We start from the raw sequence: 27,040 nt of genomic DNA on the forward strand, positions 1-27,040 counted from the left end.
TCCTGGGGTCCCGTGATGTACTGGCTATGTTAGGGGGTCTGACACACCTGGGGTCCCATGATGTACTGGCTATGTTAGGGGGGCTGGCCTCCTGGGGGCCCGTGGTGTACTGGCTATGTTAGGGGGTCTGGCCTCCTGGGGTCCCGTGATGTACTGGCTATGTTAGGGGGTCTGACACACCTGGGGTCCCATGATGTACTGGCTATGTTAGGGGGTCTGGCCTCCTGGGGTCCCGTGATGTACTGGCTATGTTAGGGGGTCTGGCCTCCTGGGGTCCCGTGATGTACTGGCTATGTTAGGGGGTCTGACACACCGGGGGTCCCATGATGTACTGGCTATGTTAGGGGGGCTGGCCTCCTGGGGGCCCGTGGTGTACTGGCTATGTTAGGGGGTCTGGCCTCCTGGGGGCCCGTGGTGTACTGGCTATGTTAGGGGGTCTGACACACCGGGCGTCCCATGATGTACTGGCTATGTTAGGGGGGCTGGCCTCCTGGGGGCCCGTGGTGTACTGGCTATGTTAGGGGGTCTGACACACCGGGGGTCCCATGATGTACTGGCTATGTTAGGGGGTCTGGCCTCAAGGGTGCTGCAACACGGCGATGACCTGCAGTAAAGGGAAATGGAAGAGGAGGGGTCCTCATTCCGTTTACGGCTTAAGGGCCGACGGGGTCACGTCCACGGCCCATCCGGCACTCAAAGCGTTCCCGCCACTAATGTATTTTGTTTACACTGTTTTAACAGGGGAGTCCCCCGGAGCAGAACCGAGCCCCGCTACCCCGGGTTCCCGAGATACTTACAGTTTTTGGTGCAGGTGCACTTTTTTTTTTAAAAAGATGGCCGCCGCGTTGAGGCTTCCTTTTGGCCCACGGTCTGGGGGACATTTTGTTTCCCCAGGATTGAGAGCTTTAAACCTGCAGGACAGAGGGAGTCCCCCAGAGCTGAGAACTGTGCAGTTAATTTCCGTGGACCCCAGAGATCAAATACAAGCATATCATGCACTTCCTTCTGACTAATGATGGCGTCGCAATCACCAGAGAAACAAGACAACCGTACACGTCTACTTTTGAGAACTGACAAACAGTCTGATCACTACAAAACGTTAGATTAAGATGGAAAAAAAAACAAAAACCTACAATGCTTTTGTCCACCCTGGAAATGTTCAAATATTATATAAATAGACTAATATTTATCTGATATTTTAAGGTGCCAATCAGCGGCATTTAACCTTTTAACGCCGTCACTGCACAGGGGGCGGGTTTAACATGCCACCGTCCATCCCTATAGTCCTAGCAGGAACCTGCAGTCATCTGGCCTTGAAAGAGGAATTAAATAGGGTTTCATCATAAAAGCTGCAATGGGGGCAATATCGGACGGAAACTCCCGTGTAAGCCAATGTGCCCAGATCGGCACTATCCCGGAATAACCCACTAGATGCTTTTGTGTCCCTTATTCATTCTGCATCTTTGCCTCCATGATGTTTGATCCCGGACATTATTACTAAGACCCCCAATTATTTATTCTTTATTTTGAACTTTCTATTTACATTTGAAGAAAAATAACAATCTCTCTTGCAGAGACTCATGTCCCTGCCTTTATTGCACACATTGTGTATACTTCTCTCTAATATCCGACCTGGCAGATTTGTCCCGATGTGTCATAAATGCCGCTTTTATTAGTGCCACTGGCCATTATGAATGTGACTCTGGAACTCTCCGTCCTTATTACTGGCTGGTTCTTTCTACGATTTATTTGCCCTGTGGCTCCCAGGGGCCAGTTCTGTATCCTGCGCCACAGAACCCCCTGAGAAAGGTGCGCCCTCTGGTGCCCGCGTGTGTGCCATGTCCCAGCCGGGGACAGTGACCGCAAGGTACCGGAAATACACAGGTTACACACACACACACACACACACACACACACACAGTCAGGGTTACACACAAGGTTAGTGTCACACACAATGTTAGTGTCACACACAGGGTTACACAGAATGTTAGTGTCACACACAGGTTTACACAAAATGTTAGTGTCACACACACTGTCAGTTTCACACACAGGGTTACACACTGTTACACAAAATGTTAGTGTCACACACAGGGTTACACAGAATGTTTGTGTCACACACAATGTTAGTCACACACACAATGTTACACACACACAATGTTACACACACACACACACACACACACACACACACACACACACACACACACACACACACACACAATGTTAGGGTCACACAGTCAGTGTCACACAGAGGGTCACACACTGTCAGTGTCACACAGATTGTTACACACAATGTTAGTGTCACACACACACAGGGTTACACACAATGTTAGTGTCACACACACAGGGTTACACACAATGTTAGTGTCACACACACTGTCAGTGCCACACAGGGTTACCCACACTGTTAGTGTGTCTAATTTCCCACAATCCTTTGCGAAGCTGCAACGTAGCCGGAAGATGGCGGCGGAGTGAGAGAGAGAGAGAGGAGGAGCACCGGCACCGAACCGAGACCCAGCCCGGCACCGAACGATAACCGAGCTCAGCTCCACCTGACACGTAGACCAGCACCGGCTGCTTCAGAACCGAGACCGGGGACACGAACAGGTACCGAAAACACCCTGCCCCCCCCCCCCCGTGTGCCATTCTCCATCCACTGAGGGGCCTGAATTTACTCTCTTCCATGTACTCCCCCCATCTCTCCCCCCCCCATCTCTTCCCCCCCCCATCTCTTCCCCCCCCCCATCTCTTCCCCCCATCTCTTCCCCCCCATCTCTTCCCCCCCATCTCTTCCCCCCATCTCTTTCCCCCCATCTCTTCCCCCCCCATCTCTTTCCCCCCCATCTCTTTCCCCCCCATCTCTTTCCCCCCCCCATCTCTTTCCCCCCCCCATCTCTTTCCCCCCCCCATCTCTTTCCCCCCCCCCATCTCTTTCCCCCCCCATCTCTTCCCCCCCCCCATCTCTTTCCCCCCCCATCTCTTTCCCCCCCCATCTCTTTCCCCCCCCATCTCTTTCCCCCCCCCATCTCTTCCCCCCCCCATCTCTTCCCCCCCCCATCTCTTCCCCCCCCCATCTCTTTCCCCCCCCATCTCTTTCCCCCCCCATCTCTTTCCCCCCCCCATCTCTTTCCCCCCCCCATCTCTTTCCCCCCCCCATCTCTTTCCCCCCCCCATCTCTTTCCCCCCCCCATCTCTTTCCCCCCCCCCCATCTCTTTCCCCCCCCCCATCTCTTTCCCCCCCCCCCATCTCTTCCCCCCCCCCCATCTCTTCCCCCCCCCCCATCTCTTTCCCCCCCCCGTCTCTTTCCCCCCCCCCGTCTCTTTTCCCCCCCCCGTCTCTTTTCCCCCCCCCGTCTCTTTCCCCCCCCCGTCTCTTTCCCCCCCGTCTCTTTCCCCCCCCGTCTCTTCCCCCCCCGTCTCTTCCCCCCCCGTCTCTTCCCCCCCGTCTCTTTCCCCCCCCGTCTCTTTCCCCCCCCGTCTCTTTCCCCCCCGTCTCTTCCCCCCCCCGTCTCTTCCCCCCCGTCTCTTCCCCCCCCGTCTCTTCCCCCCCCGTCTCTTCCCCCCCCGTCTCTTCCCCCCCCGTCTCTTCCCCCCCGTCTCTTCCCCCCCCGTCTCTTCCCCCCCGTCTCTTCCCCCCCGTCTCTTCCCCCCCCGTCTCTTCTCCCCCCCCGTCTCTTCTCCCCCCCCGTCTCTTCTCCCCCCCCCGTCTCTTCCCCCCCCCGTCTCTTCCCCCCCCCGTCTCTTCCTCCCCCCGTCTCTTCCTCCCCCCGTCTCTTCCTCCCCCCCGTCTCTTCCTCCCCCCCCGTCTCTTCCTCCCCGTCTCTTCCCCCCCCGTCTCTTCCCCCCCCGTCTCTTCCCCCCCCGTCTCTTCTCCCCCCCCCGTCTCTTCTCCCCCCCCCCGTCTCTTCTCCCCCCCCCCGTCTCTTCTCCCCCCCCCGTCTCTTCCCCCCCCCGTCTCTTCCTCCCCCGTCTCTTCCTCCCCCCCGTCTCTTCCTCCCCCCCCCGTCTCTTCCTCCCCCCCCCGTCTCTTCCTCCCCCCCCCCGTCTCTTCCTCCCCCCCCCCGTCTCTTCCTCCCCCCCCCCGTCTCTTCCTCCCCCCCCCCGTCTCTTCCTCCCCCCCCCCGTCTCTTCCTCCCCCCCCCGTCTCTTCCTCCCCCCCCCCCCGTCTCTTCCTCCCCCCCCCCGTCTCTTCCTCCCCCCCCCCGTCTCTTCCTCCCCCCCCCCGTCTCTTCCTCCCCCCCCCGTCTCTTCCTCCCCCCCCCCGTCTCTTCCTCCCCCCCCGTCTCTTCCTCCCCCCCCCCGTCTCTTCCTCCCCCCCCCGTCTCTTCCTCCCCCCCCCGTCTCTTCCTCCCCCCCCGTCTCTTCCTCCCCCCCCCGTCTCTTCCTCCCCCCCCCCGTCTCTTCCTCCCCCCCCCCGTCTCTTCCTCCCCCCCCCCCGTCTCTTCCTCCCCCCCCCCGTCTCTTCCTCCCCCCCCCCGTCTCTTCCTCCCCCCCCCGTCTCTTCCTCCCCCCCCGTCTCTTCCTCCCCCCCCGTCTCTTCCTCCCCCCCGTCTCTTCCTCCCCCCCCGTCTCTTCCTCCCCCCCCGTCTCTTCCTCCCCCCCCGTCTCTTCCTCCCCCCCCCGTCTCTTCCTCCCCCCCCGTCTCTTCCTCCCCCCCCGTCTCTTCCTCCCCCCCCGTCTCTTCCTCCCCCCCGTCTCTTCCTCCCCCCCCGTCTCTTCCTCCCCCCCCGTCTCTTCCTCCCCCCCCGTCTCTTCCTCCCCCCCCCCGTCTCTTCCTCCCCCCCCCCGTCTCTTCCTCCCCCCCCCCGTCTCTTCCTCCCCCCCCCCGTCTCTTCCTCTCCCCCCCCCGTCTCTTCCTCTCCCCCCCCCGTCTCTTCCTCCTCCCCCCCCGTCTCTTCCTCCTCCCCCCCCGTCTCTTCCTCCTCCCCCCCCGTCTCTTCCTCCTCCCCCCCCGTCTCTTCCTCCTCCCCCCCGTCTCTTCCTCCTCCCCCCCCGTCTCTTCCTCCTCCCCCCCCGTCTCTTCCTCCCCCCGTCTCTTCCTCCCCCCGTCTCTTCCTCCCCCCCCGTCTCTTCCTCCCCCCCGTCTCTTCCTCCCCCCCCGTCTCTTCCTCCCCCCCCGTCTCTTCCTCCCCCCCGTCTCTTCCTCCCCCCCGTCTCTTCCTCCCCCCCGTCTCTTCCTCCCCCGTCTCTTCCTCCCCCCCGTCTCTTCCTCCCCCCCCGTCTCTTCCTCCCCCCCGTCTCTTCTTCCTCCCCCCCCGTCTCTTCTTCCTCCCCCCCCGTCTCTTCTTCCTCCCCCCCCGTCTCTTCTTCCTCCCCCCCCGTCTCTTCTTCCTCCCCCCCATCTCTTCTTCCTCCCCCTCCATCTCTTCTTCCTCCCCCTCCATCTCTTCTTCCTCCCCCTCCATCTCTTCTTCCTCCCCCTCCATCTCTTCTTCCTCCCCCTCCATCTCTTCTTCCTCCCCCTCCATCTCTTCTTCCTCCCCCTCCATCTCTTCCTCCCCCCCATCTCTTCCTCCCCCCCATCGCTTCCTCCCCCCCCATCGCTTCCTCCCCCCCCATCGCTTCCTCCACCCCATCGCTTCCTCCCCCCCCATCCCCCATATCTTTCACTCTCCCCCCCATCCCCCATATCTTTCACTCTCTCTCCCCCCCCATCCCCCATATCTTTCACTCTCTCCCCCCCCCATCCCCCATATCTTTCACTCTCTCCCCCCCCATCCCCCATATCTTTCACTCTCTCCCCCCCCATCCCCCATATCTTTCACTCTCTCCCCCCCCCATCCCCCATATCTTTCACTCTCTCCCCCCCATATCTTTCTCTCCCCCCCATCCCCCATATCTTTCTCTCCCCCCCCTGATTTGTAGATTCTTTTTCTCACTGATAAATCTTCACTTTTCCATTACAATTCTTCTTTTTATTTTTATTTTTTTACTGTTACCAATTTTGGTCCGTGGAGGTTGAAGTCCCTGTAACGGCTAATTAGTGTCACATCCCCTGTAACGGTTAATTAGTGTCACCTCCCGTGTGAGTCACTAGGGATTCTCATGCTGGCAGCATTTCCTGTCCAATGACATCACACGTGTCCCTTTGATGAGGTCACAGATTGTCCCTGTGTCACTAATATCCACGTGTATAATAATCCCCTGGCTACACAGCAGCAGAGCGCCTTCCTTCACACAACTGGGGGTAGGAAGCTGGGAATCTCTCTGTTCCAAATCACAAGATATTAATATCTGAGATAGCTTCATTAATTAAGGCAGCAGTACTCGCTCGGCTTAGTTTGGGAGGACTGGGGGGGGGGGGGCATTTTTCTGTACGTACCCGGGTTGCCCGAGCACTGACACGGGTGACCCCTAGCCTCCAAGTCTGCGAATCCTTTCCCGCTGGGCACTAAGTGGCTGCAGAATTAGTCTCACTCCGTTATCGGGAGGTGGGATCCTGCGAACCTGTTTGGGTTGTGCCTCTCACTGACACACACAGCTCCCAGTAGCTTGTGAACAACGGGGTCACGGGCAGCACATCGGCTCTGGGGGCCCCCCAGGTTCATGATAATAAGAACACATTGAGGGTTTGCGATTACTGCTTTAAGTCTTTGCCCTTTCTCAAGATGGTAAATTCCTGCCTCGAAGATCACAGTTACTGACTGGCACACCAGCAGTTGCCTGTCAGCCATTTTAAAGTCCCGAAATGGCAGAAATGTATTTTACTGAGGGAGTCTGCGTGGATTTTTGCCGGACCTGCTGCCGGTGAGGGGGTATGGTACCCGGTGTGCTCCTCCTTGTGAGGTGTGACTGCGTACCCGGTCACGTGTGCAGGGGGGAAGCTCTGTGACATGGAGATAAAATGGGGCGCTCGTGTCTTGCAGAGAGATGGCGAGTCCACGGTCAAGAAAGGTGCTGAAGGAGGTCAGAGTGCAGGATGAAAACAATGTAAGTGCCTTGCAGGGAGAGTCTCATCAATGGTGTGAGGGTCAGCGGGCGCGCGAGTATTAATGTCTGGGGGTCAGCGGGCGCGCGAGTATTAATGTCTGGGGGTCAGCGGGCGCGCGAGTATTAATGTCTGGGTGTCAGCGGGCGCGCGAGTATTAATGTCTGGGTGTCAGCGGGCGCGCGAGTATTAATGTCTGGGGGTCAGCGGGCGCGCGAGTATTAATGTCTGGGGGTCAGCGGGCGCGCGAGTATTAATGTCGGGGTCAGCGGGCGCTGTGGGTAATAACGTTTGTGGGTGGGCACTTGGTTGTAATCTGCTGGTTGGGGTGGTGGGCGCTCGGTTAATAATGTCTGGCAGTGGGTGCTCGGGTAATTATGTCTGCGGTCAGTGTAAGTATTGGGATATAATCAGATTTCCCTGCTCTCTTACAGATCTGCTTTGAGTGCGGGGCATTTAACCCCCAGTGGGTCAGCGTTACCTACGGCATCTGGGTGTGTCTGGAGTGCTCCGGGAAGCACAGGGGGCTGGGGGTTCACCTCAGGTGAGGATGACGGTGAAGACACAGGACAGGGTTTATCTCTGGTTACCTGCTCCTTGTTACATGTGAGCAGCCTTGGGGATTCAGGCAGGAGCCATGTAACATATATACTCTTCCACTAATAGTGTTTGTATCATGTTTATAAGAAATGTTTAATGCCCTTAGAAATCCCAGCATGAAAACCTAGGTCTAGGCTTGTGCAGATCTGATTCCAAAAGCCCCATCGGTAACTCCCTGTAACACCCAGAGGCCCCTTTTCTTGCAGTAATCACATATGTAGAGTGGGCTGCATTCATTAGACAGCGGGTTATACAGCTAAGCTGTCTCTCGGTCCAAAGGGGGGAGTCACTAAGCTCCCTCTCTGAGAGGGAAGGCAGAGCTGAGTTATGTGGTTGCCAATATTATGAATCTCCCCCCCCCAAAAAAAAGAAATGCCATTGTGTTGCACCTAGGACCCCCCTTTCTGTATTCAGGAGAACCGAAGTCCCCCGAAAATAATTCAGAAAACTGCTCCCCCCCTGCATCTCATTGAGATCTCCTCTTGTTCCCCTCTCCGGCTCCCAGCTTCGTGCGCTCTGTCACGATGGATAAGTGGAAGGACGTGGAGCTGGAGAAGATGAAAGTCGGAGGCAATGGCAAATTCCGCCAGTTCCTGGAGTCGCAGGAGGACACTGACCCGAGCTGGAGCATGCAGGAGAAGTACAACAGCAAGGCAGCCGCCCTTTACCGCGACAAGGTGAGGACGGGGCGTACCGTGCTGCCTCTGCGCCTCTGGCAGGGCGGGGTCAGTACTGTTACTATTAATCATGTCGCTGTAGGAGGGGCTAGATATGCATAATTCCCATGGAACAGGTTGTATACTTATAATCAGTACACATCACAAACGTTTCCATCCAACAGCACTGCTGACATGTCCTTGTACCTTGGTAACGATTAAGTACCTTGTCCGGACCTTTTAATGATATAGTGGGCGTGTATTGCCTATTTTGGGGTCATCTGGTACTCCCGAGGGGTGAAGGTGAATGGATTGTCCCCCCCGCGGTGCTAATTGTCTGAGTTATGTTTTGTCTGCACATTTTGTGTATTGACCCCTTTGTCGACATGTCACGTCTTCCCCCAGATTGCTACCTTAGCTGATGGACAGGACTGGTCTGCGGAGACTTCGTCTGCCAGGAACTGGACCCCCCCTCAGCCAAGGATGATGGGTCCCTCCACTCACCGGTAAGATGAGCCAGGTGTCTCATGAATTCTGTCTCCGATGCACAGCGGCGATTGTGAGCGCGTGTGCGCAGAGCACTTTGCAGCGCGCCTTTCATCTCTCTCCTCTTTCTCCCTCCTGCTCCGCGCAGCTCGTCCGCAGGTTCTGCTCAGAGCGGAGCCGCTTCAGGAGACAAAGCGTTTGAGGACTGGCTGAACGACGACGTGAATTCCTATCAGAGGTAAAAACACAGGGAAATACCTAACCGTATCCATGCTGCACATCATTTATATATAGGTAAATCATATCAAGAGCCGAGACCAAATCCATAGGGTAAAGGGACTTACCTGGGCCGCATTATGGAAAGCCATAGGAGTAAGCAACTCCAGCCCTCAGGGGCCACCAACGTTCAAGGTTTATGGATACCCCGGCTTCAGCACTGGGGGTTCAGTGAAAATGGCCGAGCCACTGATTTGAGCCACCTGTGCTGAATCAGGACTACCTTTGGAGAGGCTAGGGTGTCACTAGTACTCGTGGCATTCGCCCCCATCTGTGGTGCGCAGAAGTGCGATAACATGATAGAGTCGAAATCGGGTCCGTTCAGCGCTGCTTGAAATTCCGATCCGCGGGGCCAACCTCGGTGAAATCTATACTATAATTCTAAGTTGGATTTCGTTTGTTTGTATGTCCGAAGCATCGATATCTCACAAACGGCACCACGTAACACAACGAAGCTTTCACTGTGCATTCTGCGGCGGATTTGTAGGTCAACGCAACTATTTTGAGGTTCCAATGTGACTCGCCTCCCAAATTATGGACATTCTAAGTTTCCCTCGGCTAATGTTAGGGCAGGGGGCGTGGCTACTAAGGGAGGGGGCGTGTCCTTTCCTGGATCGAGGCTGTGTGTGTGTGATGTGCGGGGGAGATGTGCCAGCTAGCGGGTGTAGAAGCGGGCGGGGATGGACTGATGTGCCGGCAGCGGGGAGAGATGTACCAACAGGGGGGTTGGCGCGGCGGCGAGATGTGCCGGCAGCGAAGTGACATGCCACAGTGGCGTGGGGAGATGTGCCGCCAGCGGAGGGGGGAGGAGGGGGCAAAGACATGTTCCGGCAGTGGGGGGAGACACACAGACAGAGACAAATCTCACAACGCACTACATCCAGCAGGGAGGGGGGGGGGGGAGATGTGCCGGCAGCGGGGGGAGACACACAGAGACAAATCTCACAACGCACTACATCCAGCAGGGAGGGGGGGGCGGGGAGGTGTGCCGGCAGCGGAGTGGGGGCGGGGAGATGTATTAAATATTACATTCCCCGGGCGAAGCCGGGCACAAAATCTAGTAATGTATAAACCGCTTTATCCAATTTATCTTCCTGGTCTTAGCAGATCCAAATCCGTTTGTCTGTTCAGACCTGGCAAATTCATTGAATAAAGCGCTTTATATATAATTTCACCGGCGCTGGCCTCCCGGCTGCTACTTTCAGGCAGCGCTGAACTGACCTGGTTTTTACGTGCAAACTTGGGAGACCTCGGTGAGAATGGGAAGTGAATTCTAGAGATGTGCGCATGTCTTCAAATGTGGTTTTATTTCCCCAGAGAATTTCACGTTTTAAGCAGAATATTTTCACACCCTCTCAGCACTCACATTTCTGCCGCTTCGCTAGATATTTGCAAAAATGGCAGAATATAGAGGCTCATGGGAGCTGCAGGTTTATATTTGACACCTGGGGACTATTTTTGCAAATGTCTGAAAACGAATTGGAGAACGCACGGAAATGTTGCACTCAATTCTTTATTGGGGATATTGCAGTGACCTCCACAGCAATGCTTCGAAGTATGTGGTCTGCATATAATTGGAATATTATTCATCATTGATGATGGCTGTAGAAATGAAGGACTGATATAGCTCGTGTCCGCTTGCAAAGGAATATTATCCCACGGAGTGACTACCTTTGAACTGTGACAGAGGTGGAGGCCGCGGTAATGAGGTTTTCTAAGAACTCCGTGAGCCAATGATCTGTGGGCACCTGTGATGGGCTGGATTGCGAGAGCAATGCTATATTTTTGTTGTATGCCTAGATAAACCCCTTTAGCCTATAAATCACAGTGCAAGCAGAACTCGCGGCTCATGTCTCTATACAAGTCTTCAACGGAAGGACAAAAAATGAGGTTTACTCACTCCGATTGCGCTCCACGAGGGGTAGTTTGGCGTGCTCCTATCGAGGTAGATCACGGAAGACGAGCAGGTATTGGCGGTGCACAGCCGATGAAAAACAGACCTGGACTGCCGGTGGCACAAAAAACTTTATTGGCACGTACATAGCGAGGAGAACCACTCTAACGCGTTTCACGCCGACTGGTATTTTGTCAGAGTGACGGCTCAGACAAACATGGCGAATTTAAATACCCAGATCGCACCTGGCCAGCGCCGCATCAGCAATGAGGATGTGTAAATGATACCTGGAATAGATGAACGATCCTGGACTCGTAATGACGTGTGGATAGTGTGCGTGCGCAGGGTAAGTGTGATCTGAATAACTAAGCACATACAAATGGTCAAATTAACCCATTGCACCCAGTCTTCATTGAAGAAAACTAGGTGCATGGGAAACATGGCTACAATATAATAAACATAGAAAATATAAAAATGGATACTTTCTACAAAAAAAACTCCATTAAAACATCCTCACTTAAGTATATATCGTAACTGAAGTAATCGTCATGTTACAGTTGGAACAATGTTGTCTAAACGTCATGCTTGCTAGTGGGATAACTGCGATAGTGAACGGTGCTTTGTACATCCCACATATTAAAGGGGTCTTTGTGTGCTGAATATATCTCCTGATTTCCCCCATGGATGGGAAATAGGAACTTGTATGAATACGCATAAATGAATAACCAAGTAAATAAATATGAAATGGTACATAATGAAGACAGACGTAACAAAATCGGCTGTATATAAAGTTAGCAGGTCCTTTTCACGTTCCTGTGTTTGTACAGACCCACTGTGGTCATTCGTCCTCCAAATACCGGTCAATGAGCATTTTAACAGGTAGTGTTAGGACCTGCAAATTTGGTTATTCCTTGGCATGGCATGCAGGCTTATAACGCTTTGGCCAAAGGGTTTACTAAATACAGGCATACCCCGGTTTAAGGACACTCACTTTAAGTACACTCGCGAGTAAGTACATCTCGCTCAATAGGCAAACGGCAGCTCACGCATGCGCCTGTCAGTACTTCCTGAACAGCAATACCGGCTCCCTACCTGTACCGAAGCTGTGCGCAAGCGGGGAGACTGTAGAGCCTATTACACATGTGCTATTTACATCAGTTATGCACATATATAACGATTGCAGTACAGTACATGCATCGATAAGTGGGAAAAAGTAGTGCTTCACTTTAAGTACATTTTCGCTTTACATACATGCTCCGGTCCCATTGCGTACGTTAATGCGGGGTATGCCTGTAACCATTACTCGTGTGAATATCAGCTTTGAAGTATTGTACTAAAATATTTTTTGTCACATTGGATGTAGCATTGGGCTTTTCTGTCTTTTGTATACATTTGGCCACGCTCAGTAGCACTGCGTGTGCGTGAGTGTGTGTGAGTGTGTGTGAGTGTGTGTGAGTGTGTGTGAGTGTGTGAGTGTGTGTGAGTGTGTGTGAGTGTGTGTGAGTGTGTGTGAGTGTGTGTGAGTGTGTGTGAGTGTGTGTGAGTGTGTGAGTGTGTGTGTGTGTGTGTGTGTGTGTGTGTGTGTGTGTGTGTGTGTGTGTGTGTGTGTGTGTGTGATGGGGTGGGTTTGGGGGTTTCTTGAGCTTGCTCGGATTTTGTGTCATTTAGACATCGTCATTGCTGATGTGGCGCCGGCCAGGTGCGATCTGCGTATTTAAATTCACCATGTTTGCCTGCACCTTCACTCTGACAACGTGCCAGTGTCGGTGTGAAACGCGTTGGAGTGGTTCTCCTCTCTGTGTACATGTGCCAATAAAGTTTTTTTGTGCAACTGGCTGTGCACCACCAATACCTGCTCGTCTTCCGTGATCTACCTTGATAGGAGCACCCCAAACTACCCCTCGTGGAGCGCAATCGGAGCGACTAAACCTCATTATGTGTCCTTCCGTTGAAGACTTGTATAGAGATATGAGCCGCGAGTTCTTCCTTAATTCCTTATTTTTTTAAAAAACACAAAAGTAATGTGCGGACAGAAGGGGAAACAGGACTTCATATTGTGCACTCGCACAATTGTGTAATGTGAATCAACGATTTAGGCACCAATGTAGTTACTTGCTAGGAGAGCGGCCATTTACATAGGGACATAAAAATAGCCCCTGCGGTCTGGCCGTTTTCCTATCCAGTTCAAAAAGCTCAGAAGCGAATAGATCCTTTTTGGTTTCTTTCATGTTTATAATAGCATTGTCTATCTATCATGTTAAATTCCCACTTTATTGGTCTCTGCTGGGACGATATTCCTTGAATCCACCACCCTTTCAGTGAAGAAATACTTTCTGGCAAGTCCCCTGAGCCAGGAGGAAAGAATCACTGTGCAGAGTATAACGATGCTTCATTTTCCCGAGAAGTAATGTGTTTCCTGTAAGTTATTCTAATACCAATGTGTTCCCAACCCTCCCAAAATGGTCAAAAACAGTCAATTTAACGCGAAAAAATATATCTTATTAGGTAAACAAGACTACAGATTACAAATAAGTGACATTTTTTACAAGAGGAACACAAGGGAAAGATCTGAAATCGCTAAGTACAATAACTAATAATATATTCCCGCTCAGGGAAAAGGGATGTGGTCACTTTCTGCTGACATACCAAAGGGACACGCCAAGCTGTCACGTGTATGATATACTTCTCTGTATATGTAGTATGAGGGGAACTTATTGAAACGCAATACAACGACACACAAATATAATTTACTTGTATCAAGGGGCAATGGCCTGGTCCCTCAGAAACATAGTAACCATACAATCTGTAAAATGTTTTGCCAGGAAGTCATACGTGGAAACGAGAGGCGACTCTCCATGTATGTCCTGAGCACAGTTATGATGACGGATACATAGTTACATTTAATGAACAGTGTTATACATTATATTTAAGTTCATGTGCTACTTCCCTACAAAGGAAGGGAGTAGCACTTCAAAATAGTGGTGAAGTAATTAGTTTATTCCTCGGGTTGCCGACCCTGAAGAAGGGCCGCTCTGTCGGGCCGAAACGTTGGCTGAATAAATACTAACCACACTTGACCACTAGTGTGGAGCGCTCTTCTCTTTGCTTCCTGTCTGTTGGATGTCACCATTGAGTTGCAGCTCCCGCTGAAAGGATCTTTCATTTCTGAGTGCACCTATACGGCTAGATGTTGTGTACCTCCCTACAAACCGAGCACTGGCCGCTATAATTCCAACAAGGCAGCGGTCAGAAGGGATTCAACGAAGAACAGGAGGGAAGCATATTCCAAAGAAAGAGAAGGCGCTAGAACAAGAGATCGTGCTCTGACGCTGGAGGGTGGCACGCTAAGGGGAAGTGTGACAGGGTGGTAGATTCATGGAATGGCGTCCCGGCAGAGGTGGTAGGGGCTAATACCGTGAGGGAATTCAAACACGCTTGGGATAGACATAAGGCTAAATATGAAAGAGAGCCCCAAGGATCGAATGGGGTCCGAGGGTTTACAGCAGATGGGAAAATGGCGGGCTGGGTGGGCGAAGCGGTTCTTATTTGCCGTCACGTATGTTTGTATGGAAACCCTGGTCAATATACATCTCACAAAATGTATCAGGCAAAGGATTATTTGTACATTTTTATAAGATCTGTCATGGCTTACACCACGCCACGCCTCTACCACTCTACCCCTCTCCCGAACCCGATGATATCTTTGCAGGCTGCGATATTAAATCTCATGTGCGGGCCCCACAATGCAATGCTCTGCCCAGTGTTTCTGGCAGAGACGGGGTTGGAAAGTGAGATTTAAACAAGTCACTTTTCAATTAGAGAATCGCATGGCTCCGGGTTCACTACGCTCCGATAAAGGGTTTCTGACTACAACGGCAGTAAATGGCTTTTCCCCTTAAAGTGTGTGTGTGTGTGTGTGTGTGTGTGTGTGTGTGTGTGTGTGTGTGTGTGTGTGTGTGTGTGTGTGTGTGTGTGTGTGTGTTTAAAATAAATAAATAAAACCTGAAATAATTTTTTTAATACGTTATACATACATACACATTCACTCATATTTGCATTTTCAGCTGCGGTAGCGGCGCGATTTCTTTCTTTTTTTTTTTTCCCCTGTCGGCCAGTTCTACTCTCCTTGCCATGCGCGGCGCCATTATAGAAAGGCTGACTAACGTCAGCCAACTAAATTTCCGCGCCCGGCACTATAGAACGGGCCTAATGTATAAATGTATTCTCTTCCCCGCCCCCAGTTGGTGGGAAGCAGGGGGATCTCTAGAGCGGAACGGCGTTAAATTCCGCTCTGGGGACCCCCTGCTCCCTGAGATGCTAACCTTTAAAGGTGCTGCCGACAGCTAATGCAGGTTTAAAGATCTCATGTCATGCGAGCCAACAGGAAGCCGCCAGGGATGATATCACAGCTTCCTATTGGTTCACTTGACACAGGATCTTTAAACGTCCATATTGTGTACCCAGCTGCTGCTACCGATGTGTATCTCAGAAAACCGGGGGTCCCTAAAGTTCAAATTAACACAGTACAGCTCTGGAGACCCCTCCCCCCCCACCCCCAAATAAAATGAACCCCAGGCAGAAATGCACCTTTAACACAGGATCAAGCTCCGATACCCTTTCATGGGAGTGCATCCCCTGTTTTTGAGCCCTATTTTCAGATAAGTGCGCTGGTTTGCGGGGTGTCTGTGAGTCTGGTCGTTGCGCCCCTCTGTTCAGGAGTTGCACACACGGTTATTATTTTTCTTGCAGCGGTGGGGGTGTTGGCAATCAGGAGAACCGATACGTGGGATTTGGGAACACGGTGACTCCTCAGAAGAAGGACGATGATTTCATGAATACTGCCATGACCTCCCTGTACTCGGTGAGTCCCTCTGGGAACAGAGCGAGCCCTTCACTGCCAATCCACACCCGATCGGCTAGTGACAGACAGACAGCCCTTCTGTGTGACGCACTCCATGAGTTCTGTGCCCCTTCTTTCTGTACCATGCAGAGAGAGGGACAGCATGAATGGGGCAATAAATCACTTATGACAAGATCACTCAATGTAGCGAGCGATGGACTTGGTGTGTCATGGCGCCCGTCCATCTGTGTCACTGCCAAACAAGTAACAAAATCATAAAATACAGTGGTGTTTGTTAAAAAAAACCCACAGGGAATCCCGAATTGTGTCACCTTGTTGCTCAGTTTCTAGTTGGGTTTGTATAAAACTGCTGAGAAGTTGCAAATACTTTTTTTACATTTTATATTTACAATATCGGTGTTTGTAGTCGCGTATTCCTATTCTGTTATTTTGCGTGCAATACAAGATCGTTCATCACCCATACACTAAAAGGTGCCGCGCGCCTCTGCCGCCTTCGTGGGACAGAAAAGAGAGAAGATCACTGGCCACGCCAAAATCATCCAAATAAAAAGATTTATTGAATTAACATGTCGGGACCAACGCGTTTCGGCCCTGAGGACGGTCTTGGCTGGGACTGAAACGCGTAGGTCCTGACATTTTAATTCAATAAATCTTCTTTTTTCTTTGGATGATTTTGGTTGTGGCCGCTGATATTCCCTTTTCTATGCCTACATTTTCGGGATCTGATTCCGGGAGCTCCCTTTTGGCTTTGCTGCACCAGAAATGTAATGAAGTGATTTCATTTTCTTTAGTCCATTTACCTCCTACATGTCACCTTTTACTGGGGTGACATGGAATGGAACTGCCCTGGGACTGTCGTCCTCTCTTATTAATACATTGCATTTTTCTCAACGTTAACCTCGACCTGCACAAGGATGTTCGAGGCTCTCGGACAGCCGTGCAGAGTTATCACTTCTCACCTGTTTGTTTCTTGCAGGGCTGGAGCAGTTTCACTGTGGGAGCTAGCAAGTTCGCCTCTGCGGCCAAGGACAGTGTAAGTGACCGATCCGGAACGCACCTTGGCTTTGCTGCTGCTCTCTGGTGGACGAGCTTGGTATCGACGCGCTTTATTTTTAATGTCAAATGTTGTCTCTTTTTTTTTTTCTCTTGATTTTAGGCGACCAAGCTGGGGTCCCAAGCTACACAAAAGGTAATTCTTCCTAGGCTGCAGACTCAGGCGCATGCAGGGGGGAGAGGCTCGGTGAGCCTCAGGCTGCTTACTATATATCCAGAGCCTGGTGTAGACTTAGGAGTTTATTCTTTACCCTCGGATAGGGGCCGATCGGGTTATCTTCAGCCGAGATTCCCCCTGACCTTTCTCCTTAGTGAGGCAGAGTAGGACAAGAAGGAGCGAGACGGAGAGAGAAGTCAGAAAGTCACATACCTGGGATCTCCAGTTATAGTAACTGCATTAATCTGGGCGAAATCTGTATCCCTTGGCAGGTAGCTGATAGAGTGTAATAGAGCCAATGCTTTTTAACAGGACCAGCCTAAGAGTTCTTCATGAATGTCATTTGTGCATGAATTCTCAAGGCTCCGCAAAGACCCCTTTCTAGATGCAGCATCTGAATGAATGTAATAATAATAATGTATCCCAGTGAGGGCGAGGAAGCGTTTCACCAGCCCTGGTGTAATCGCACAGAGAGAGAGAGAGAGAGCAGATATGGAGTATAAGAAGCATTTCTGATGATTGTCAATCCATATTCCTGTTGGGATTTGTTTAGTTCCCGTTCCCTCTTTGCTGCCCACGAGACAGGCACAATATCACACTGTTTAGAGATTTGCAAAGTTTTAGCTGAAGTTTTTGCTCTCGAAATGTCAGTTTGGCAAATAAAGCCTAAATTCACAAAGCATGAAAAGTCACGGCACAGGTCACATGACACTACATGCAGGTCACATGACACTAAATGCAGGTCACATGACACTACATGCAGGTCACATGAGACTACATGCAGGTCACATGAGACTACATGCAGGTCACATGAGACTACATGCAGGTCACATGACACTACATGCAGGTCACATGACAATACATGCAGGTCACATGACACTACATGCAGGTCACATGACCCTTTATATAAGGCAATTTCCCCAGTTCTCTGTTGTGACACTGACACATGTTGACCCTTTTGTGACATTTTGGCGAAGAAGTTGACAAATTGCGTTGGATGACATTCACACATCTCCGTAACGTCCCGGGAGGTACGAAGTGGTCACTGCGTATAAGTTTAACTGCTCCATGAAAAGGTCCGGCCGCTCTGTGTAGATAGTAGGACATTCAGATTCACATAGTGACGCACGTTACGTTCAGATGTCGGGTTAACCCCCCCCTGAATTCCCGCCCTCTTGCTAAAGGCGACTTCTTCTCCCCACGCTGCTCCTCCGCTGCCCATGTGCAGATTTGGGGAGGGAACAAGCAGCCACCTGACTCGGTAAAGCCCCTGGCATATCTCTGTGTGCATGGTCCATGTGTGCCGGTGACGTGGCCCCCACTCTCCGTGGCTGTGTTGCTTGTTGCAGTCTCGCCCCGTCTCTGTGTCCCGTGGTTGGGAGTGGAGGTGTCACCATGCGGTCCCTCTGTTTAATCCTTCGGTACAGCCCTGTGTATCTCGCCGTGTCTGCTTTCCTGCTGAGGTCCTGTACAAAGTGCTGTGCTCAGGCTAACGATATGAAGTGTTCCTGGGGAAGGTCCAGGGGAGCAAAGTGTCTCCCTGCACGTGCAAACATTACAAGCCAATGTGAACTGCAGGCACCTGCAGCCCTGCAGGGACTGTCTTACTCTCTTTATTCTCTACCTCTCCCCGTCACTCTCTCTTTATTCTCCTCTCTCTCTGTATTTTAGCCTCTGTCCTTCTGTTTGTCCCACTTTGACTTTGTATCTCTCGCCCCTCAGCCTTCCTCTACACCTGTGCACCCCACTTACTGTCTTGCTGTGTATTTTTTCTCCTTCATCTAAGTTCCCCTTAATCTGCCTCTGTCTCCCCCTCTCTCGTCTCTCTGTCTCCCCCTCTCTCCTCTCTCTGTCTCCCCCTCTCTCGTTTCTCTGTCTCCCCCTCTCTCTGTCTCCCCCCCTCTCGTCTCTCTGTCTCCCCCCTCTCGTCTCTGTCTCCCCCTCTCTCGTCTCTGTCTCCCCCTCTCTCGTCTCTCTGTCTCCCCCTCTCTCGTCTCTCTGTCTCCCCCTCTCTCGTCTCTCTGTCTCCCCCTCTCTCGTCTCTCTGTCTCCCCCTCTCTCGTCTCTCTGTCTCCCCCTCTCTCGTCTCTCTGTCTCCCCCCCCTCTCGTTTCTCTGTCTCCCCCCCCTCTCGTTTCTCTGTCTCCCCCTCTCTCGTTTCTCTGTCTCCCCCTCTCTCGTTTCTCTGTCTCCCCCTCTCTCGTCTCTCTGTCTCCCCCTCTCTCGTCTCTCTGTCTCCCCCTCTCGTCTCTCTGTCTCCCCCTCTCTCGTCTCTCTGTCTCCCCCTCTCCCCCTCTCTCGTTTCTCTGTCTCCCCCTCTCTCGTCTCTCTGTCTCCCCCTCTCTCGTCTCTCTGTCTCCCCCCCTCTCGTCTCTCTGTCTCCCCCCCCTCTCGTCTCTCTGTCTCCCCCTCTCTCGTCTCTCTGTCTTCCCCCTCTCGTCTCTCTGTCTCCCCCTCTCTCGTCTCTCTGTCTCCCCCCCTCTCGTCTCTCTGTCTTCCCCCTCTCTCGTCTCTCTGTCTCCCCCTCTCGTCTCTCTGTCTCCCCCTCTCTCGTCTCTCTGTCTCCCCCTCTCCCCCTCTCTCGTCTCTCTGTCTCCCCCTCTCTCGTCTCTCTGTCTCCCCCTCTCGTCTCTCTGTCTCCCCCTCGTCTCTCTGTCTCCCCCTCTCTCGTTTCTCTGTCTCCCCCTCTCTCGTCTCTCTGTCTCCCCCCCTCTCGTCTCTCTGTCTCCCCCTCTCTCGTCTCTCTGTCTCCCCCTCTCTCCTCTCTGTCTTCCCCCTCTCGTCTCTCTGTCTCCCCCTCTCTCGTCTCTGTCTCCCCCCCTCTCGTCTCTCTGTCTTCCCCCTCTCTCGTCTCTCTGTCTTCCCCCTCTCTCGTCTCTCTGTCTCCCCCTCTCTCGTCTCTCTGTCTCCCCCCCTCTCGTCTCTGTCTCCCCCCCTCTCGTCTCTCTCCTCTCCCTTGCTCTGCTTTGTCGGGCTGTTCCTCTGTCCCTTTGCCTTGCTCGCTGCTGTTCCCTCTGCGGCTGTTTGCCTTGTGCTTGTGTTCTCCACTCACATACATGATGTTTGCATGTTTCCTGTATCCACTCCACGGGAAGCCGCCATGTTGTTGCACAGACCCTTCTCCGGGATGTGCCCCCCCCCTGACCCCTGTCCTGTTCTTTCTTTCCTGGATAGGCCTCTGAGTTAGGCCAGACCCTTAATGAGAATGTTCTCAGACCAGCCCAGGATAAGGTAACTTTAGCTTTAGTCTTTAATGGCTCTGGGGGTTTCATTAATTTCCCTGCTTCTGATTGGCTGCTAATTAAAACACTGCTGGTTCTGTGGCACAGTTTGGTGATTAAGCCCTTCCGTGTAGCTGATTGGACGGGACAGATAATTGTCACTGCAGAGAGCTGCTTCCCCCTGCGGTAATAATGATGCATGCTGAGTGGCTGTAACTCCCCTCTCTACCCACATATCCCGCTTCAGAACATGTGCTGGCACCTGCAGCAGCGAATAGCTCCCCAATCCACCTGCAATCTCACTGGGCTGTGGCTGGGGTTTGTTGTCTGTGGCTTTTCTAACCCACGTGGTAAAAGGGAATTGGTTATATCCCCTGCCTGCTGCATTACTGTGCTAACCTGAGCCCCATTACTCTGCATACACATCGCGCCACATGATGCTTTGCTATCCCCCCCCCCCCCACACCCACTCATGCTCACTGGGTGATGGGTTTGCCCACTCTGGCCCACCTCCCCTTGCTCACACCTCTGACAGCATCTGCCCCCCCCCTCCCCCTAATACAGGTGAGAGATGGGAAGATCCTGGATGACGTCTCCAGCGGAGTGTCCCAACTGGCAACCAAGGTAGGTGGCATAGGCTGGCACCCAGCAGCCAGTCTCCATAACCCGGTCTGCGCTCCGGTATAACCAGCCTCCTGCAGTGCCTCACTGCAGCACCCACAACATGGCACCCCGATTTAATGCATTAGCCTGCTCCGTGCCAAAAGAGCCTGGCACGCATTACTCGGCCATTAATAACACGGACAGCAGTGCATTGCTGGTAGCAAAGGGGTTAAAACTGCTCTTCCCGTGACTGGCCCCCGTTATACCGGAGCACGGGATATGGAGACGGCCGGCGTGCCGTGGTTCGGTTGGGAAGTCACCTTGTAACCCGCTTCTGTTTTTTGTCGCCCTCTCCTCCACACGCTGCATTGAACGGACGTTGTGGTGAGTGCTCTCCGCAAAAAAAAAACCCCTCCTAAGACCCAAGCGAACAAAGGGCAGTGACCCGTTTAACCCTCCGAGTGCTGGAGGGTCTGACGCTGGTTCCGGCGGATGTGACAGTGTTGTGCGCTAAACCTAGCCAGGGGCCATGACGTACGGTGCGTGTGTGTGTGTGCGCACAAGGGCCCCGGTTGTGGCACTTTTATTTACATACACCATTATACCGTTTATCATTTGGGCACTGAAGGGGTTAAGCGGTCACATCTGGGCAATTGATGCCTTTTTAACTCAAATCTGACTTCTAGAAGTATTTGTAATGAACGTTTTTAAGTTAGTTTGTAAACACGATGAGCTGAGACTCGGGAGGCGGCGGATCCCGCTGATCCCTTCTGTCTGACGTCAGGGTTTGTTCAACAAGCGTTTGCACAAGCAAGCCCCCCCACCTCTCTCCTCGTCCCCCTCCATATGACAGGAGCTTGTGCTGTAAGTGGCAGTGATACCGCCCCCCCACAGTAAGGTGTCATTTGGGGCCTTATTAAGTGCACAGCCCCCACATGGGCCCAGGACCCCCGCTATCCTGCCTGGCGTCCGCCATGACTTTGTTTGCTGGACCCCGTGGAGACGCCTCTCGAGCCCCCTCCTGGGAATCTCTTTTATATGGCATGGTGAAGTAGATTGGAAAAAGGGTTTGAGCCCCTAAGATTGATGCTACAACGATGCAGATAAGTGGATGTATATTAGGCAGTAGAGTAATACACCGCAGCAACAAAATATATAAAGTCCAATAGAATCAATAGACCTTCTATGATGAACCCATAAACCTAGACGGGGGGCTTTTAAAGCATGGCTGGTAGAAGTACAGCGGAGTCCTGTCAGAACAGAGCCCCAAAGTAAATCAAATGTCCAGCTACTGCTTGCCTCACCTGCATCTGGTAGTAGAAGGGTTAAGTCAGCTGGCCCGCATCCCCGATCAAGCTGTAAATCTGCCAGGTGCTGTGTGAAAGAAATCTGCTGCTGTTGCTGAACGCGGTGGCGTGCTCCTGCTCGCAAAATGGTAAACAGGTTGGTGAAGAAAAACGGCGGTCACTGCTACTCAAAATTGTGGAGTAGCAGTGACCGCTGTTTTTTCTTCACCAACCTATGGCATAATGAGGCATGGGCAGCTTTTTTTGATGTAGAAACGTTACCGTCCCGCTTTTTTGAATGTATCCGTTTAAAGGATAAGGCCGTAATTATACTAAAAAAAACGCAGACGGCGTCGCGCAAAAAAACAAAATGCTGCAATCTAATTGAGGTAAACATACCTGGAACGACGCGCGCGCCGCCCGGAGCTGCAGGGCGGCAGGCTGCAGAGGAGACAGAGGAATTAGTTTTGGGCAGGCGACGGCCGCATCACGTGAGCGGTTCAGCCAATGAGGGCGAACCGCTCACGGCCACACCTCCGCCACGCCTCCCTGTCTCCTCTGCTTCTCTCCTCTGCATGATACGGCTGCGGTCCCAGTGACTGCCACAGCGCACGCCTGTGCGCTGTGCGAACAAGCACCGGCCCCCCAGTCACTCGGGCCGAGTACATGCATCGGCGCAGATTCAGCAGCCGCGCTGTGCTGCAAGATTCCACACACTCCAAAAAATTGTGCGTGGAACTTGCGGCTAAGCCGTGGCCACGCCCCCGGCGGTTCAGCCAATGAGGGCGAACCAGCCGCGTGAGGTCATGGCAGGCCCCCGCAAAAACCCGACCACGCCCCCTCCCGTCGCAACCTCTCCCTCTCTCCTGAAGATCCCGGTTAGCGCTGTGCACGCTCTGCCCCCCCCTCTTCCCCCCGCCGGGTGCGCGTGTCAGAGTGATGACTGGGACCGTAGTCTTAAGATGCCGCTCGGCGGCAGCGTGAGGGTGACGTCACCAGATCCCGCTGCCGTCCAGCGACATCTGGTATAATCGCAACCTTAAGCATTGCAGCGATGGAGCCCAGCACCGCTGCCTTTAAGGCCCTTCGACCCCTGCACATTCTCAGTAAATGCCCCCGGCACATTCTCAGTAAATGCCCCCGGCACGTTCTCAGTAAATGCCCCCGGCACGTTCTCAGTAAATGCCCCCGGCACGTTCTCAGTAAATGCCCCCGGCACGTTCTCAGTAAATGCCCCCGGCACGTTCTCAGTAAATGCCCCCGGCACGTTCTCAGTAAATGCCCCCGGCACGTTCTCAGTAAATGCCCCCGGCACGTTCTCAGTAAATGCCCCCGGCACGTTCTCAGTAAATGCCCCCGGCACGTTCTCAGTAAATGCCCCCGGCACGTTCTCAGTAAATGCCCCCGGCACGTTCTCAGTAAATGCCCCCGGCACGTTCTCAGTAAATGCCCCCGGCACGTTCGTTGTCTGCTAGAAACCCTGTGCGAGTCGGGTAATCCGCGGGAAGCGCCAGGTCTGCTCTGTGGCGTGCGGACGTTACCCCTGTATGTGTCTGCAGGTGCAGGGGGTCGGCAGCAAGGGATGGCGGGACGTCACCACATTCTTCTCCGGCAAAAACGACGACACTCCCGAGAGGTGAGTGAGGTGCGGTGTGTCCGAATGTGTGAACTGCAGTGATTGTGTGCGCACTGTAGTGTGTGTTTGTGGTGGTGGGAGGGAGGGGTGGAAACTCATTGACTTTAATGTGTATGAGCTTTCCGGTACTGCCTCTATCAAATTAGATTGTAAGCTCTGCTGGCAAGATGTGGTTTTCTTGTGTACTAATATTTTTTTTGTCTTTATTTCTACCTTCCCCCTCTTTGTTCTATTTCTCTTCTGTCTGCTTTCTCTGTTGTGTTTTACACCCCCGCTATCTCTCATTTCTGTCGGCTGTCGCTCACCTTACTCTCCCATCTCTTCTTTCTGCTCTCTCTCTCTCTCTCCCCCCTCTCCCATACAGCTCAGCTGGGGGTGACGGATATCAGCAGGGCGTCGGCGGCGGAGGGGACGGATACCAGAACAGCGCCACTGGCAAAAACTTCTGGGAGACGTTCGGCAGCTCGGAGGAAATCAAACCCGCACAGTCACCCAGCGGGGACAGCTGGGCCTTCCCCGAAAACTCCACCGGGCGGAAGAGTTCCGACAGCTGGGAGGTCTGGGGGTCCGGGACCACCTCCAACAACAAGAACAGCAACAGCGACAGCTGGGAGCACTGGGACAGCAACTGGGAGGGCGCAGAGGGCAAGAGCAAGAAGGGCGCCAAGGCGAAAGTGCCAGTCAATGACGATGGTTGGGAGAACTCTAACTGGTAGGCCTGGGACACGGGCTGTGCCAGGCTGGGGTTTAGGGAAGGAACCCCCAACTCCATAGCACCCCAACAGCCCATGTCAGTGAAGGCATTACCAGCACCAGAAAAGTTAACCCCTTGGCCAGAGGGGTCAGTTTCGCAATGCGTTGCAGGCCCCTCTGGGAGCCTAAGGGGTTATAAATGAGATTTGTAAACCTGAACTGGCTGAAAGTTTCCTATGGAAGCGTCACTGCAGTGGCTCTAAACCCCGACCATAGTGACCCTACCGAATAGACATACGGGGGGGAAGGTTCTTAAAAGGTGGGATGCTGCCCAATATAAAGATGGCCGCTGGGTGACTTCCTGTTCATGTGTCAAAGGATCGGCTAGTATTTGCCCACCTAAGAACGCGCTTATAGTGCCGGCGACGCTGACGTCACTGGAAAAATCAAATTGAAGTGACTTCCAACAATCGTGACGCAGCCGTCTCGCCGCTCCTACAATAAGCGCACGCGACGGCGGCAATACATTTGTTTTGACGCGACGTCGCTGTCGCCGGCACTATAAGCGCTAGGGCAGGGGTGCTCAACTCCAGTCCTCAAGACACCCCCCTCCCCCCAACAGCACAGGTTTTCAGTATATCCCTTCTTCAGCACAGGGGTGCAGTTGAAGATTGAGCCACCTGTGCTGAAGCAGAGATATCTTGAAAACCTGACCTGTTGGGGAGGGTCTTGGGGACTGGAATTAAGAGCCCCTGACCTAGGCGTTCATTGCCAAAATATCTAGCAAACAATGTCTCTGTAGAAGATGTATAGGATTCTGCAGCTGGAGCCCCCACCTCGGAAGTAAATGTTCTGATCCGGAAGGCGCTCTAAGGAAAGATTCAGCCAGTTTATGCCGTGTGTAAAGAAGCATCACATTGTAATTGAAAGTTCTGTACTGGCTGAGTCTGCCCAGAGAAGACTGGAGCAAGGGGGTGTCCCTACCTCAACACGCCGTCATCTGAATGGCGATCTTGTGCTCCCATCGTACCCCCTCGGCCTCTCACCCATCCCCCAATGATTAAAGGCATTCTGCAGTCACTCCTCACCCTCATCCCATAACCTCCCTCTGTAGAGACTATTTTATTGCCCTGAGCTGTGTGCCACGTGTGGTATTCTCCGGTCCCTCTCTGTGTTCATGCAGAATTGCCACTTTGTGCCCCAGCAGCACAAGCTGCAGATAAGTTAGTAGCTGTTTCCTGGCATCCAAGAGATAAGGAGCCTCCCTGGCAGGTTTAGGGTAAATATCTGCACCCCCCCCCCCTCAACTGGCATGCTTTCCCCCCCCCCCCCCTGCTAATATGCTTCCTCTTCCTTGAGGTTGAAACCTAAAGATCTGCATCGGCATTTAACTGTATACAGCTTTTCATTTTATTATGCTGCTGATTCTTCTGTCCTTTGCCTCTTACCTCACGCCCACTGTCTGAAGGTGTCCTTCCACGCACCTACCGTAGGCAGCTACCACGCACGGAGCTGCCACGCTCTCATTTTCAGTCTGCGCGCTCCCGTTTCATTTTTCATTTTTGAAAAACATTTTGTATGGTATATTTTCTGTCTGCTATAGGGAACGGCTTCCTAAATCTGCGGGAAGCGGTGAAAAATTGGGACCGCACGTGGGTTTCAGCCCGGGACAGGAGGAGGACTGCGTGTACCATGATATTTAGTTGGTCTTTAAGGCCTAGAGTTAGAAACCTTTTTAGCTTATCATAAATCATGAAGGAAACGAATACTGGCTGTTACATGGCCCAGTGAGATATATATATCTAAGTGGGGCTGCATCCTTAAATTGGGCCACAGCAGTGGAGCAGAGTGATTTAGATTGAGGAGCACCTCATGAGATAGCACTGTAACAGGCCTATTAAAGACCCTTTGAATAGATATTATTAGAAATAATAATTTGTCTTAAGTTAGCCATACTATTTATTTTCTTTGGTTTACTGAGAGCAAAATTATGTTGATTTTGTTTTTAGGCGATTAATAGAAGTTTAAATATCTCCCCCCCCCCCCCCCATCCCACGAGAGCGTTTTTTCTTTGGAACATTCCTGTTATTTATCAGCTGTCTCTTGTCCCTTGAGCCTCCTGGGGTATTTCTTAGTGCCGAATAGAATGATCCTTACTGAGAGGAGCGCCTCATTCTGCTATGAAGGAGTGAACGGCTGGGATAGTTCTCTCCAAACCGTTGTAATGTTTAGCACACTGTCTGAATCTGTACTGGAACTGAGGTGGATCAGTCTGGAGAAACATGAACCTCTCACCGCACTCGTCTCAAGGCGTGAGAACTGCATATATCCCATTGTCCCCCAAGCTTACACTGCTCTCCCTTCTCGGAAATATTTTCTGTGAACCCCTAGTCACTCTTATCACCAACAAACTATCCCAGGCATGATAGTATCCTGAGCTCGTGGGGGGAGCACGCGCTTAGTAAGCCCCGAACTGACCCACAGTGTGCAAGCAGCATGTCACCCACTGTGGGAGCCCCACAATGCATTGCTGCTGCCGATGCAAAGCATTGTGGGGAGCGACTTTGGAAGCTCCCGCAGTGAGTGCTAGCTGTACCCTCCACGCTGAGGGTGACGAGGTTTTCAGAAGCAGAAACCGGAACACACAAAAAATGGATCTATAAAACAAATGACATCACTTAAAACGAAATA

General features: G+C 52.6%; 1 protein-coding gene across 11 annotated transcripts; it reads left to right on the plus strand.

Annotated features, from left to right (window-relative positions):
* The first annotated feature begins 2,340 nt into the window (after nucleotides 1–2,340).
* ARFGAP1 (ARF GTPase activating protein 1) lies at nucleotides 2,341–25,429 on the plus strand. 11 transcript variants are annotated; one of them, XM_075571476.1, is made up of 14 exons: nucleotides 2,341–2,607; nucleotides 6,867–6,930; nucleotides 7,363–7,472; nucleotides 8,034–8,205; nucleotides 8,590–8,690; nucleotides 8,819–8,908; nucleotides 15,590–15,701; nucleotides 16,678–16,734; nucleotides 16,858–16,890; nucleotides 18,140–18,172; nucleotides 20,085–20,141; nucleotides 20,696–20,755; nucleotides 23,586–23,656; nucleotides 24,021–25,429. In XM_075571476.1, exons 2-14 carry the CDS (start codon nucleotides 6,871–6,873, stop codon nucleotides 24,370–24,372), a joined length of 1,308 nt encoding a protein of 435 aa, XP_075427591.1. In that variant the 5' UTR covers nucleotides 2,341–2,607; nucleotides 6,867–6,870; the 3' UTR covers nucleotides 24,373–25,429. The 11 variants fall into 11 exon arrangements, with proteins under 11 accessions (XP_075427591.1, XP_075427590.1, XP_075427594.1 ...); XM_075571475.1 differs by having other exon boundaries at nucleotides 2,345–2,607; nucleotides 23,580–23,656; XM_075571479.1 differs by lacking the exon at nucleotides 20,696–20,755 and having other exon boundaries at nucleotides 2,345–2,607.
* Nucleotides 25,430–27,040: the final 1,611 nt, after the last annotated feature.

Source organism: Ascaphus truei, chromosome 15 (genome assembly GCF_040206685.1).
Source record: "Ascaphus truei isolate aAscTru1 chromosome 15, aAscTru1.hap1, whole genome shotgun sequence".
Lineage (NCBI taxonomy): Eukaryota > Metazoa > Chordata > Amphibia > Anura > Ascaphidae > Ascaphus > Ascaphus truei.